The sequence below is a fragment of the Eumetopias jubatus genome, unplaced genomic scaffold, assembly GCF_037043125.1.
Source record: "Eumetopias jubatus isolate StellerSeaLion01/CBP00866 unplaced genomic scaffold, mEumJub1_p1.0 scaffold_10, whole genome shotgun sequence".
Classification (NCBI taxonomy): Eukaryota; Metazoa; Chordata; class Mammalia; order Carnivora; family Otariidae; genus Eumetopias; species Eumetopias jubatus.
In genome coordinates this window covers 50,908,255-50,924,001 of record NW_028274816.1, presented here as the reverse complement: position 1 = coordinate 50,924,001, position 15,747 = coordinate 50,908,255, and the positions used below count along the sequence as shown (strand labels likewise).

General features: G+C 49.4%; 1 protein-coding gene across 1 annotated transcript; it reads left to right on the top strand.

Moving 5' to 3' along the window:
- Nucleotides 1-9,195: 9,195 nt before the first annotated feature.
- FBXO27 (F-box protein 27) lies at nt 9,196-15,422 on the top strand. The gene is made up of 5 exons (XM_028090748.2): nt 9,196-9,547; nt 9,669-9,780; nt 9,863-9,958; nt 14,543-14,678; nt 15,279-15,422. Exons 1-5 carry the CDS (start codon nt 9,196-9,198, stop codon nt 15,420-15,422), a joined length of 840 nt encoding a protein of 279 aa, XP_027946549.1.
- Nucleotides 15,423-15,747: the final 325 nt, after the last annotated feature.

Genomic DNA, 15,747 nt, shown 5'->3' with positions numbered 1-15,747 from the left:
CAAAAACTAATGATGTAATGTATGGTGATTAATATAACACAATAAAATGTAAAAAAAAGAAAATACCTATATTGGTCTCTGCCTCCAGTTCCTGGCACAGAGTTTCTAAAATCTTTGTCATTTCCTAAGTGATAAGAGCACAGGGAATATCTTGTGTTCTGGTGAGGTGCCTCTGGGTGGAGAGAAAGGGGAGAAAGGGCTGGAAATGGAGCTCACAATGGTGTTAATAATTGCTCATGCCTATGTGAGGAAGCTTCCAGAATATCTCAGGAGTAGGGGGTTCGGAGAGCTTCCAGGTGGGCAAACACATCAACACTGGGAGGGTAAAGCATCCCAATTCCATGGGGATAGAAGTACCTGCACTCAGGACACTCCAAGACCTTCCCTTTTGTACCTCTTCATCTGTATCCTTTATTGTCTCCTTTAATGGACAGGTAGGTCTGTTTCCCTGAGTTCTAGGAGCTGCTCTAGCATATTCATGGAACTCGAGGCGGGGGGGTCTTTGGGACCTCCAATCTATGATCTATAGAGCTGGTTGGTCAGAAGCCCAGATGATAATCTGAACTTGAGGGTTGGGTGTCTGAAGTGTGTGGGGTTTGGGGGGGTCCGGATTGGGGAGCAGTCTCGTGGAATTGAGCCTCGAACCTTTGGGTTCCAACATCATCTGTGGGTAGATTGTGTCGGAATGGAGTTAAATTGTAGGACCCCAGTTTGCTTGTTGTGGGGAAAACCTCCACACATTTGGTGACCGGAAGTATCAGGAGTGAAGTGTCCTGTGTGAATAGGAAAGGAGACCCACAAGGCGAGAAACACAGTAGAGAAGAAGGAAAAAGGCCGAATAAAGATAAAACCCCCACCATATGCTTCCTGATCAAAATAGAGATTATTTAAACACTCAGCTTGTATTCGGGTTTAAACAGTGAAGGGGTTCAGGACAGATCCTCCAGAATGTGTCCCTTTGGCCTATGGATTATTTTGAGCTGAAGGTACTTGAGACCCTGTGAGTTCAAGAGAAACTTTTGCCCCTCCCTTAACTACACAGAAGAATCCCAATTGGGGGCCTTTCCCAGAATAATGGCTATTAACAGAGATAAATTTTATCTGAGTGACCCATCTGTGGGGTAGGGCAAATTTCTAATTACCAAACCCGTGAATTACATTGATTTCCTCTGAAGCCCCAGATCCCTAACCCCTTCACCTTACTTCAGAAGAACACATAGACCTCATTTTGCCTGAGTGTCTTTGGAACTTCCACGTCTATATGGATTCCCTGTATGTGTGCCTATTAAATTTGATTTTCTCCTGTGGACCTGTCTCATGTCCGTTTGCTTCTTAGTCCAGCTAGAAAATTACCTTTAAGGGGGCCAGGAATTCTTGCTCCCAGACAGCAGGCTATTATCTGAGAATTGTGTTTGGTAAATATTGAGTAAATTGTATTTTGTGGAAGGATTTATTTACTACATTTGGATTTACAATAAGGCTATGTCCCTTAGAGAGGACTTCTCTACTTCTTTCTCTGCTCTCTGTGAAGATCTTTTTATTTCTACCACAGAAATGGCTACTCATGGCCTGGAACTCCTGCTGCCCAAAAAAAGACACCAGGCTTTCAAAGGACAGACCAGTGTCTTCTCCATAATCTGCAGAACTATCTAGACCCGAAGCCCACCACACCCTGGGCCCTTCCAGGCGATGGGCAACAAGATGCTCCCCCATCATGTTAAGCAAGACCCCTCTTTGTGTTTTGCTTACCCTCACCGGGCGTGGTATGTAGAAGGCATGGTCAAGGTTGACAGGCACTAGGAATGTAGGCACTTTGGCCTGAAGAGCATAAGGAAGACCGGGTGGGAAGGTGCGTTCTACATTCCTGCTATGAAATTCCAAACAGGACAATTTAACAGGACCAGAAAAATTCTCACTCGCGTTTCCCTGCATTGGTCAGTTAAGCATTGCCTTTGGGGTCTGCATCAACCAGTAGAACCTATGAGAGCGTCACCGGAAGCAGGTGTTCACGGCGGCACAAGGGAGGAAGCAACGTCATGAGCCACGGCATCACCCGAGCTAAGTATTAAGCATTAGAGATGAGCAGAGACAAGAACAGTGAGTAATAGAAGATTGCTCCCTTTCTTGCATGATGTGGGCTATTAGATTATCCAGAAGTGACACATCTGGCGATGAACTTGGACACTCCGAAGAACCTCATGGGCACGGGTTGAGCAGTAAGCAAATACGTAAGTACTTCTTCCGTGCCCATTATTCTAAATCTTGAGTGGTAACTTGCCATACCTCACCTGGCGCCATGAATTTAGTGACCACATTTCCAGTGTTTTCTATAGACAGGGACTCCACAAACACATATTTGCCTGGGGACCCAGGCATCCTCAGTGTGGCTCTCGCACCCCATACCCATTCTCCAGCAAATCCTGTCCGTTCCACTTACACATCTATCCAGAAGCATTCCCTTCTCCCTGCTCCCATGCCTGTGCCCCAGTCCAGTCTAATCTCCTCTCCTGACACCATCCTGCTTCCCATGCTACCTATAGTCCCTTGTTCCCACATGCAGCCTAGGGCACCTGTGAACACCTAAGTCAGGTCACATCTCCCGTGCTCAGAGCCCTCTGTGGCTCCATCTCACCAGGGGAAAAGACAACACCCCCACAGCCCACCCTCATCACCTTTCTGGGGGCATTTTTCAACCACTCTCCCTTTTGCTCCCTGGATTCCAACCACATAGGCCTTCTTATTATTCCTTGCTCCTGCCACAGGGCCTTTGCACTTGCCATTCTCCCTTCCAGGAGTACTCCTTCCCCAGATACTGATGTGATCTAAGCCCTTATCCTCTTCTGATCTCAGTTCAAGGGTCAACTTCTCTGTGAGACCCCTGACTCCCCTGCCTGAAACTTCAACCTCATCCCCTGTACTTTCTAACCTCCTCCCCTGCTTTTTTTTTCTTTTCCCATAGTACTCACCACCCTCCTATATTTTTCATTTATTTACATCTTTGCTTATTTGCTTTCAGCTCCAAGAGGGTAAGCGCTTTACCTGTTGCATTTGCTCCTATGTTCCCCAGCACCTAGCCTGGCAAACAGTCAGTGATCAGTAAATGCTTGTGGAATTTGTGAATTAACGGTGGCACTTCCTCACAGGGTCATAGTTCATTTTAATTATTTCTGCATGGGGCTGCTGCAGGATAACTGTTATGGGCCATATCAGGATACTGTTGTCTAACTCGGGGAGCAAAGGCGACAGCCCACATGTAGTTCAGGAAGAAACGGAGCTTCTGACAGAAGACAGGTGACTTGCCTAGCTCAGGAGGAGGGGTGCTGGGTCCGTCGTCCTCTAGATCTGGTGGAGGGAACTGGTGTTAGTGTGGACGTCGTGGCCCTTGGGGAGGTGGTTTTCTTGTGGGGATTCTGTCTCTGGCATATGGATGGGGAGGTCAAGGGCTGCCAGGATTACCCTGGGATGGTGGTTGAACTTTCCTGAGCCAACATCCTACATGCTGCGTGGGGGCATCTGGTCAGGGCGGGGACTGGATGAAGGAGTCAGGCTCAGCGAGGGGCTGGCGCTCCAGGCTCAGGTGGAGGCAGGTGCCATGAATCCATGAACTTGGAGTAGAGCCGAGAGGGATTCTGAAGCCAAGACTGGCAGGTTTCAAGCCCTAGCTTTGACAACCCAAATGCTCCTCTGGGCATCTTCCCCCTCCTTCAATCCCACCCCCCCTCCCCACCGCGGCTCCTTCTACACGTTTGTCCCACAATGATCATACATATAGCATCGTTTTACGTGTTCTTAAGTTCTACATATGGTATATTGTGCTCACCAGCCTACAATGTCATGTGTGCCCCGAGGACGTGCTTTTGGATTTGTCCATATGGCGATGTGTAGAATCTTTGTTCTTTTGTGTGTCACTAGTTAACTTTTACTTAACGCCCTTTAATAAAGTTTCACAAACTTTTGCATAAAGTATTGCGTATCTTTTGTTGGATTTATTTGGAGCCACCTCGAGGTTTTCATTGCTTTTGTAAATGGAATCTTAATATTTTTCCATGCAAAAAACTCTGAATCGCAGTAAAATGTCAAACTTACCATCTTTTAAAAAAATTTGTATTTATTTTATTTGAGAAAGAGAGAATGTGAGCGAGAGAGAGAGAGAGGGAGAGCAGGAGCAGGGGGGAAAGGGAGAAGCAGGCTTCCCGCTGAGCAGGGAGCCCGATGCAGGACTCGATCCCAGGACCCTGAGATCATGACCTGAGCTAAAGGCAGATGCTTAACTAACTGAGCCACCCAGGCACCCCTGAAATTTACCATCTTAACCAGTTTTCAGTATACAGTCCCTTGATGTCAAGTGCAATTACATCGTTGTGCAACCAACTTCCAGAACTCTTTCCCTCTTGCAAGGCTGAAACTCTGTACTCAATAACTCCCCATTCCTCCCCCCCAGTCCCTGTCCCCTGGTGCCCACCATTCTACTAGGTACTAGGTACCTCATAAGAGGGGAATCCTACAGTTTTTGTCTTTCTGTGACTGGTACACGTTCAGTTCTAGTAGGTACTGTCAAACCATTTTCCAACACGGTAGCCCCTATCTCCACAGGCCGTGGACAGGTTCCAGTCAATTGCTTTACATTCCCACACTGGTTTTCTGTCTCGAGTTTTTTGTATTTTCATCATTCTAGTGGGCGTTACTGGTTTAATCTGTTTTTCCCTGATGATTGAGGTTAGTGCAATTTGTGGTCGATCTTTTTTTAAATCTACACTTCCACCCAGCCTCCCTGCCCCCACTGGATTATCTTATTTCATTTTTTTTTAAAGATTTCTTTTTTCAGTAATCTCTACACCCAACGTGGGGCTCAAATTCACAACCCCGAGATCAAGATTTGCACGCTCCACCGACTGAGTCTCCAGCCAGGTGCCCCCACTGGATTATTTTAAAGCAATCCCAGACATCCTTAGCATTTCCTCCAAAAATACTTGCAGGGTGTATCTCTAAAAGATACGATTCTCTCTCCCTCTCCCCTTTTTAGCAAAACCACAATACCATTGTCATACTTGAATGTTCATTTGATCTGTCATTTTGGATATTCCGGCTAGACAGTCCCGCGGGCTGCAGACAGGGTGGAGGGTGGATTCTTCTGGGTGGAGGCAGCCCCTCCTGGCCCTCACCTTCCCCACTCCCTTCAGACCCTCCCAACCCACTGCTCTCCCTTCAGGTCCCCCCCACAACACACACACACACACACACACACACACACACACATACACACACGCACGCACGCACGCGCCCCTTGCTTGCCTGACCCTATTTCTTTTCAAAGGCTGCTAGGCGTGTCTCCCACCCAGGTAGCCTGGTGTTTTGATTCTTAAAACCTTTTATTTTGTTGGTGTGTTTAACCCTGAAAACTGGCCCCGGTCCAACTTTTCTTAAGGTTTTGATTATATCTGTGGCTTCAGTTGGAGGAGTTACTTCTTGTGGGCAAAGGTCTGTGGGTTCTATGGCTCTTTTGTTTATTACTGGATGCATTGTTGACCCCCCCAGAAGCTGGGTTGCGGGGAGAGCCTGGAGGGTTTACGCTGATGCCCCAGCTTCTCCCCTGCCCTAGGGAAAATAGGCATTCCAGGGAGGACTGATTCACACCTTAAGAAAGGGCTGGATTATCCCCAACTGCCTCTGGGAGTAGGCTTCTGTCCAGATACATCCCCACCCTTCTGAGAGCAAGGTTTAACTAGTTACCTGCTCCCTCCGACCTTCCCTCCATACAAAGGGCCTATTCGCTGTCAAGTTTCTTTTCCGGGGATCAAAATACAGCCAGTGGCCTCTGGACAGGAGAGGTAGGGGCACGGAAACCAAGCTGGTGACCCTTTAATGCCCTTGGAATTAATCATACAGCCTACCTCCCAACACCTCAATGTTCCAGAGTTTCTACTTCTGCAAACTGGCCAGGCAGGTAGCCCCCCACCCAACCTCCCAAACACACCTCCAGTGGAGAGAAGCACCAGTACGCCCCGCAACAGGGGAGCCCAACCCACCCCATCCCCACCAGAGCCACCTCCCCAATTTATGGCAAATAATTTCTCAAGCCACCTTTACTCTTTTGAAATGAAATACTTAGATGATTAAACCTACTTCCACAGATAATTCTTAAAATGTTCATAAAATAACCCTAACTATAACATAAAGGTGAGATAAAAGGAGAGACATAATTTTCAAAATCCCCTGGGAACTCGTTCCCCGGGCAGACCTGATGATTCAGAATCCGCATTTTTTTAAAAATCTCCCTGGGGAGTTTGATGTCGCCCCAGGATACTCCTCCTTCCCTGCGGTTTCCCTGGAGCTCCATAAAACCCACAGCGGGCACTGCCTAGATGAGGAGATTTTCTGGTTTTGTGAATTGGAGAATAAACCAGTCAAGTCCCCACCAAGCCAAGCACAATCTTCCAGTTGACCCAGTAGCTGCATGCCCTGGACAATTCCGTGTTAACCCACTTCACATTGACATGCAGAATGGAATCGGGTTCTAGGCTCAGATTAACAGGCTTTCTTCCTCCCACACGAGAATGCACAGGACACCAATTATGAGAAGAAAGGAATCCAGGACAGTTCTCTACTGAGTGGCATTGTCTTGTGCATGGCTTCCCAGGGACACCCTCTCCCCATTCCCATGGCACCAAAATGCCCCCATAACCTTCCCAAAGGGCCCCTAGGGTGCTTGGCACACCACCCCCCTCCTGGGAGCCATTATTCTGTTCATCACCTTCTAGGTGGTAGGCACTTCTTGACCCCATTTATATTTGTTTGTTTTAAAGATTTTTATTTATTTATTTGAGAAAGAGAGAGTGCCAGGGAGAGCCGAGCAGGAGGGAGGGGCAGAGAGAGAGGCAGACTCCCCTCGGGGGCTCGATCACCATCACCATCACCATCACGATCATGGGACCCTGGGATCATGACCCGAGCCTGAGGCAGACGCTTAACGACTGAGCCACCCAGGTGCCCCTAAGATTTTATTTTTAAATAATCTCTACACGCAACGTGGGGCTCAAACTCACAGCCCTGAGATCAAGAGTCACATGCTCCACCAACGGAGCCAGCCAGGCGCCCCATTTGTTTTTCTTTTTATCAGGATACAGCTTGGGCCCTCATTCCAGGAGTTCACGGAGATTGCCTCTGAGAAGAATTAAGAAGGGGGAAGGAATCTGACTTGTCAGTGTTGCCTTCTTATCCTACTTTCAGTTCTTAAACTTTTTTTTAAGATTTTATTTATTTGCTTAACAGAAACGGACACAGCGAGAGAGGGAACACAAGCAGGGGGAGTGGGAGAGGGAGAAGCAGGGTTCCACCGAGCAGGGAGCCCGACCTGGGGCTCGATCCCAGGACCCTGGGATCATGACCTGAGCCGAAGGCAGATGCTTAACGGACTGAGCCATCCAGGCGCCCCTTAAACTTTTTTAACCTTAAAAAAAAAAAAAACTTTTTTGAACTCATATACTTGGATCATAACCAATTTTCATAACCTCATTATCAAAAAGATTTCCACAGCTGACCTATTACGTGAAAAAAATAATTTTCGTTATGGACAGAAGGGTGTAATATCTAAGATTTGCTTCAAATTTTTAGCGGGGAGCAAGTGGGTGGGGGAGGGGATGAAACCCAACTGGCCAGGAGGTAATCGTGGACCTGGGTGCTCCTTACACCGTTCCACTTTTGCACAGGTTTGAAAACGTCAAAAGTTCGTTGAAAACGTATGTGTTGAAAAGAAATAGGCTAGTGTAATAGTCAATCTATCTTTCAGAATTAAGGTCTCCCACCCAGACTGCTTGTGCCCTATTCCCCTTCCTAGTCTATTCCTCCAGAGCATCAATTACCTTCTAACGCACTATGTAATTTACCTGTCATGTCTCTTGTTCATCACGGCCCATGTGCATTGTCGTGTGGTTTAATGCTTTAATAATAAAACGGCTTCATTCTTTCCTGTTTACAGAGAGGTTTTCCGGGGTTGGCAGGAGATTTTTATTTTTAATTATTTGCCCAACACTCTATAATTTGCTTATTATGTCTTCTGTTCATCATCTAAGTTCCACATGGACAAGGATCCATGTCTGGTTTTATTTGCTGATATTTATAATTACATGTGTGGCTTACATTTTGTTTTTACTGGATAGAGTTAGTATAGAGGTTAAAAGCAGGGATTCTAGAGCCAGCCTGGCTGGGTTCAAATCGAAGCTCTGTCATCTACTGGCTTGGTGACTCTGGGCAAGTCATTTGGCCTCTGCCGGCCTCGGTTTTCTCACCTGTGAAGGGGACACATAGCGGTACCCGCCTCAGGGGTCGCCACCCTGACTGGTAGGAAGACGTTCTGTAAACGGTGGCCCGTGTTATTTCTGGTTAGAGCACTCATTTTTGGAGTCAAATAGATACGCCTTTGGCGCCTACCCCACCTGTTTTCTCCCGTGAAACGGGGATAACGTTGCCCCGTCATAAAGGCGATGGGGATTTTTTAAAGGAGTGGACGGGTGTGAGGCCTCCCGCCGGGATGCCTGACCAAAATAACTGCAGTTGTTCCTCGCCAGGCGTCCTGCGGCGGAGTTACCCGCACTCCAAGAGGCGGGCGGGTGCAGACAGACCCCGGATCCCGGCGGCCCCGCCCCTCCCTCGTCTGCGGCGTCAGGTCCGGTTCGGTAGTCCTCCCCCACACCCCCCACCGTGGGAATACCTGGGAAGGAGGGCGTCTGGCGAGTACGGATGGTGCGGGAAGGGGCTGGCTGGGGGCCGGGGTGGGGCCGCTGGGCAGCCAGAGGGAAGAGAGCGCAGAGACCGGCCGACCAGAGGGAGGTTGGGGTAGGGGCTGGGAAATGCTGGCTGTTAAAAAGGGAGGGCCTGACGAGTAAAAGGATGGACGCTGGGAGGGGGACGTAAGGGGACAGAAGAGAGCCCGCCGGCGAGGGGCCCTGGCTCTGATCCAAGGTAGGACTCGGGGGGCTGGCCGGCCCCGGCGGGAGCGCTCAGGGCCGGGTGCGCGGGGCGGGCTGGATCTGTTGCAGGGCCAGACGGGTTGGGAAGCTGGGGGCTTGGGACCCGGGGCCGGAGCCGGGGCGGGGCCGGCGGCAGCTGCGCGCGCGCCGCGGAGGCTGCATGCCCCTGACTCCTTGACCTTACTCTCCCGCAGTCACCACCGAACCTGGCGGGGGGTCGGCGGGGACCATGGGTGCCTCGGCCTCCCGGGACCGGCCCGCCCGGGTCCCCGCGCCGGAGCCCGAACCCGAGGAGGCGCTGGACCTGAGCCAACTGCCACCGGAGCTGCTCCTGGTGGTGCTGAGCCACGTGCCCCCGCGCACCCTGCTGGGGTGCTGCCGCCGGGTGTGCCGGGGCTGGCGCGCCCTGGTGGACTGCCAGGCCCTGTGGCTGCTCATCCTGGCCCGGGACCACGGCGTCCTGCTGCCGCTCGCCCGCAGCTGCCTGCCCCCAGCCCGCGACGGCAGGCCCAGCCTCCTGGGCCGCTTCTGCGAGCGCCGCCCGATCGGACGCAACCTCATCCGCAACCCCTGCGGCCAGGGTGGGGAAGCGCGGGGCCGGGGGGCGGGGCCGGGGGCGGGGCTTCATCGGAGCCGGTGGGAGGTGGCAGCCCGCGGGTGGGCGGGCGAGGAACTTGGGCGCAAGCCTCTTGTATTTGACAGAAGGCCTCCGGAAATGGATGGTGCAGCACGGTGGGGACGGCTGGGTGGTGGAGGGAAACAGGTCAACGGTGCCCGGGGCCCCCTCGCAGACCTGCTTCGTGTCTTCTTTCAGGTGAATGTCCTACCCCGCAAGGGCCGGGCCCGTTGTGAGGAAGACCTGCCCGTTCTCATTGAACTTTCTCCCTCTTTCCTAGCTGGTGTCGCAAAAAGCAGGTGTTGGACCTGGAGGAGGAGGGTTTGTGGCCAGAGCTGCTAGATAGTGGCAAGATTGAGATTTGTGTCTCTGATTGGTGAGTATGATGACAAAAACAGCCCTTTGCTCAGCACTGACCGCAGGCGCCATGACCATTGCGTGGGTGACTTCATTGAGGCTGCCTCTAACAATCCCTTACAGATAAAGAGATGCAGCTCAGGGAGATGAATGACTTAACCATTGAGCCCCTTTCCTCACCCCCAAATGGAGCCGGATTGCAAGATGCCAGATTGGATCCAGTTACAGAAGGACTTGGCCCAGCTCAGTCCTGTCTGTGAATGACATGCTCCTTGCCTTAGGAGATCACAGTGTAGGATAGTTGCCTAAGTTGAAAAAGTCTGGAGCCAGACTTTTCCACGTCTCTGGCTCTGCATCTTCATGGCTTTGGGCAAGTCCCAGTGTGCCTCGGTTTCCCCATCTTTACAAGATAGGGTTACATGTCAAACACATAGCCAGTGCTTTATAAGGGGGAAGTGTTTTAGTTGTGTTTTTTCGGGTTTTGTTTTTTGTTTTTGTTTTTCTGAGCCTTGATCCTCTGAGAATGTATATTTCAAGACCTCAGATTTTTCAGAGCTTTGGGAGCAATCGAGAGGTTCAGAAAGGGGAGGAGATTTGCTCTGGTGGCACAGCTAGGGATTGGGGAGACCTGAAATTAGGCTCAGACTCCTCTGTAGAGCTTATGCTCTGTAGTGATGGTCTTGAAACTAGGGTATGTGTACACGAAGACTTTCCAAGGGATATGTGACCCAGATCATTTCAAAGGAGGCAATTCCAGATCCTCTACAGCTGTGTTCCCTAGTTCTAAAATTACCAGCTACATATCATATCTCTGGTGGTAACATCATATGGTTTGTTCTTGTCCAGTCCCTTTCTCAGAGTCCTCAAGTCTTACAGAAAAAGCAAGCCCCTCACTATGGTGTGTGGCCCCCCAGATGTAAAAACTACCAGAGAGTTAGGCAAAGTGACTGCTTGAAATTTCAGCCTTACCAAATTCACTTTTACTTCGGTTTTTTGTTTTGTTTTTAAGTAGGCTCCATGCCCAACGTGGGGCTTGAACTCAAGACCCTGAGATTAAGAGTTGTGTGCTCTACTGACTGAGCCAGCCAGGTGCCCCCAAGTTCACTTTTTTTTTAGATTTATTTATTTATTTGAGAGAGGCAGGGGGGAGGGAGGAGAGAACAGATGGAGAGGGAGAGAGAGACCCCCAAGCAGACTCCCAGCTGAGCACAGAGCCGGACGTGGAGCTCAATCCCACAACCCTGAGATCATGACCTGAGCCGAAATCAAGAGTCAGACGCTTAACCAACTGAGCTACCCAGGCACTCCCAAATTCACTTATAACTAAAGACACCCTAACTTACCCCCACTCTGCAAATCCATCTCATTAGGAGATGTGTTTTATAATAAAATTGTTTTTAATTTAGTCATTAGTTATCAAACTGTTGTAACATATTTGTGTTATTTTGGTCAGCGGTGTGCCCTTTGATCGTAACAATTAGTGGTTCCCAAATTTTACTGTCCATTACGCAAGAACACTGAAAACTCCCAACGCCCAGGTCACACCCCACCCCAGTTAAATTAGAGTTCCTGTGGGTGAGAGCTGAGTCTCAGTATCTGAGAAGTTTAGAGCTGACTGCAAAGTTAGCGGGCACAGTCCCCAAGACCAACCTCACATCGACACCAGCTGTAAGTTTGGGGGATTCGCAAAACCACCCTCACCTTCCATAATTCACTGGGAAGACTCATAGAACTCACTGAACGATTACATGATTACAGTTTATTACAAGGAAAACATAACAAATCAAAAATGAGACAACGGAAGAAGAGCTAGGGCAGCATCAAAACACAAAAGTACCAAACACAGAGCTTCTGTTGCTCTCTTGCCATGGAGTCAGGATGCAATCCTGCCCTGGCAGCCATGTGACAATATGCATGGAATATTGCCGACCGGGGAAGTGCACCTGAGCTTCATTGCCCAGAATTTCTACTGGGGCTTCATCCCGTGGTTAATCTCGGCCTCCTGGTCAACTGATACCACCTGACATACCCTAAGCCACATTGTTGGGTCTTTCTGGAGTGGCTAGCCCCCACGGTGAGACTATCTGTGTGGATGTGGCCACCAACCACTGTAATCCCATTGGTAGGCTATCCGGTATGACCCAAGGTCCCCAGGCAAACAAAGATACTTCCGGCAGCCATAATATTCCAAGGATCCAGAAAGAACCTCCCAGAAGCTGAGAGCAAAGCCCCGCCATACCTCCGGACAAGGCTAAATTCTTTGCTATATAATATCTTGTCAACATCCCAGATGATTCCAGGGGCGCCTGGGTGGCTCAGTCATTAAGCATCTGCCTTCAGCTCAGGTCATGATCCAAGGGTCCTGGGATCGAGCCCCGCATCGGGCTCCCTGCTCACCAGGAAGCCTGCTTCTCCCTCTCCCACTCCCCCTGCTTGTGTTCCTGCTCTTGCTATCTCTGTCCTGTCAAATAAATAAATAAATAAATTCCAGATGATTCCAATCTGCATCCAAGTCTGGGAACCGCTTCTGGGTAATAATTCAATCCCAAAGGAAAAATGTTAACACTTAGATCTTTTTTTTTTTTTAAAGATTTTATTTATTTATTTGAGAGAGAGAATGAGATAGAGAGAGAGAGACCATGAGAGGGGGGAGGGTCCGAGGGAGAAGCAGACTCACTGCTGAGCAGGGAGCCTGATGCGGGACTCGATCCCGGGACTCCAGGATCATGACCTGAGCCGAAGGCAGTCGCTTAACCAACTGAGCCACCCAGGCGCCCAACACTTAGATCTTTATGGTCACAGAAAAAAATTTTAATTTCTGTTCATATACGTATATTTTGGTGTGTGGTTGGCAGAGCGCAGTATGGAGGGGCGGTCTTTTGACTGGTCGGAAGAAAATAAGAATATGTCACTATTACATGAGGACAGAATTGGGCAGGAGAAGTAGAGCAGACATCTAATTCTAAGAAGTAGAATGATGAGAAGTCTCAGAAGAAACTTATTTGTGTATTTTTACAGCCTGTTACCCTTGAGTTAAACTTTTAACTTCTAGCATCAAAAGTGTACATTTTTTAAGTTTACATATTTTATTTATGTATGTATGTATTTATTTATTTAAAGTGTACATATTTTAGGTATGTGACTCTGAATTATCACAGAGTGAACACATCCATGTTACCAGCTCCTTTCCCATCATTACCCATCCAGGGTAGCCGCCATCCTGAATTCTGTTACCATAGATAAATTCTGTCCATTTTTTTTTTTAAGATTATTTATTTGACAGAGAGAGAGAGCACAAGCAGGGGGAGAGGCAGAGGGAGAGGGAGAAGCAGGCTCCCCACTGAGCAAGGAGCCCGATGTGGGGCTCAATCCCAGGACCCCGGGATCATGAACTGGGCTGAAGGCAGATGCTTAACCAACTGAGCCACCCAGGTGCCCCAAGTTCTGTCCATTTTTGTACTTGAGAGAGAGAATGAGTCCCACGGTATATGTTTTGTTTCTAGCTTATGAACTGCATGTTTGTAAATTGATTCCTCATTGTGTGTAACTGCAGTGAATTTGCTTTCATTGCTGTGTACTGTTCTATTATGTGCATATACCTTAATTTATCCATTTACCATCGATGGACAATTGGATGTTGTTGTGTTTTGTTTTGTTTTTAATATTGCTGGGTATCCCGGGTCGCCTGGGTGGCTCAGTTGGTTAAGTGACTGCCTTCGGCTCAGGTCATGGTCCCAGGGTCCTGGGCTCGAGCCCCGCATCGGGCTCCCTGCTCGGCGGGAAGCCTGCTTCTCCCTCTCCCACTCCCCCTGCTTGTGTTCCCTCTCTCTCTCTGTCTCTCTCTCTCTCTGTCAATTAAATAAATAAAATATTTAAAAAATATATTGCTGGGTATCCCATCACGACTAAATATAGATTCCTGTGGTCCTTTTATTTTATTTTATTTTTTAAAGATTTTATTTTATTTTTTTTTAAGATTTTATTTATTTATTTGGGAGAGAATGAGAGATAGAGAGCACGAGAGGGAAGAGGGTCAGAGGGAGAAGCAGACTCCCTGCTGAGCAGGGAGCCCGATGCGGGACTCGATCCCGGGACTCCAGGATCATGACCTGAGCTGAAGGCAGTCGTTTAACCAACTGAGCCACCCAGGCGCCCTTAAAGATTTTATTTTTAAGTAATCTCTCTACCCATGTGGGACTCTAATGCTCCTCCCGTGGTCCTTTTCAATGACTGATATGAAAGTTGTATTTTAAAATGTCAATGTACCCATTGGAAATTACATCTTTTGCCACCGTTTAAACATTGAGCAATTTCCATTGTCACCTGAATAATACTGGAGGAGGTGCCTTGAAGGGTGGCTGCTCTGGGTCACTGCTTCGAGAATGCATGTGCTTGCAGACCAGCTGGGGACCTCGTTTAATACAGATTCTGAGTCACTGGGTCTGCAGTGGGGCCAAGCTCCCAGGTGACACAGGTTGTGCTGAGCCGAGGACTATGTTTTGGATTTGCAGACACAGGGAGGCCATTCTGGGGGGGAGGCAGGCAGACACCCAAAGAGATGAGGTGGGCATATCCAGCCTTCAAGGCCTCCCTCCTCCCGCAGGTGGGGAGCCCGACACGACAGTGGCTGTATGTACCGACTCCTTGTCCAACTTCTAGATGCCAACCAGACTGTCCTGGATAAATTCTCTGCTATGCCTGTTCCCATCCAACAGTGGAACAACAATGTCTGCTTTCAGGTGAGTCTCTGGCAGGGACACGGGGAGAGGGGTGGTGGGGCCTGGGAACATTATCTGTTACCTCTTGGGTTTCTATAAGGAGGGCTCTGCTGGGGATGCTTCTGGTTCCTGTCTCTCGGGTAGTTGCTTTCAGACAATGGCTGGAGCTGAAGAGCTGGGTGGGGTGTGTGGGTGTGTGTGTTTGTGTACATGTGTGTACGTGTGTACGTGTGCATATAGCAGCTGGTGGCTTCATTTAGTCCCAGAGCTTCAGTATGGGATCTCTCTGTGAGGGCTGGTTTGGATTTCCTTGAATCATGGCCGCCTCGGGGCAGCCAGACTCAACTTACTAGTGGCTCAGGATTCCACCAGGAAGGTTCTAGAGAAACCCAAAGAAGTTGCATTGCCTTTTCTGACTTAGCGTTGGAAGTCACTTGGCGGAAATCACTCAGCATCACTTCCGCCATGCTCCTGGTTACGAACAAAACCCACCCACCCAGACTCAAGGAGACAGGAATTAGGATGAGGAACCATGTGATTCCACTGAGCCAGAAGGCCCCAGCCTCAGCTTTCAAGAAGAAGGCTGGGGCACAACCTGCCTGATCTCTTCTCTACCTACAGGTCACCCACGTGTTCTCCAACATCAAGATGGGCGTCCGCTTTGTGTCTTTCGAACACTGGGGCCAGGACACACAGTTCTGGGCTGGTCACTATGGAGCCCGTGTGACCAACTCCAGTGTGGTCGTGCGGGCCCGGTTGTCTTAGTTGAGGGCTGTCCTTGCCCAACAACCTGACCAGTGCCTTCCAGACTGGGGACCACTGGCCAGAACTTCTCTTTAGCCAAGGGCATGTGCCTCCCTGGCATCCTGGGTACTCCAGGATCCCTTCGAGGGTTCTGCCAGGCCCCCTCTTCAGGTTCTAGAAACTACTAGAAGAAAGTTCTTACTTCAAAGTTACCTATCACTATTATAGGGCAGTCCTCCCTCCGGAGGCCCTCTGATTCAGCCCCAGTCCCATCTGACCTGTCTCCTCTCCTCTCTGCTTTCAGGGGGCTTTATCGGTCTCTTTAGAGAAGGCCGCTCATCTCTGA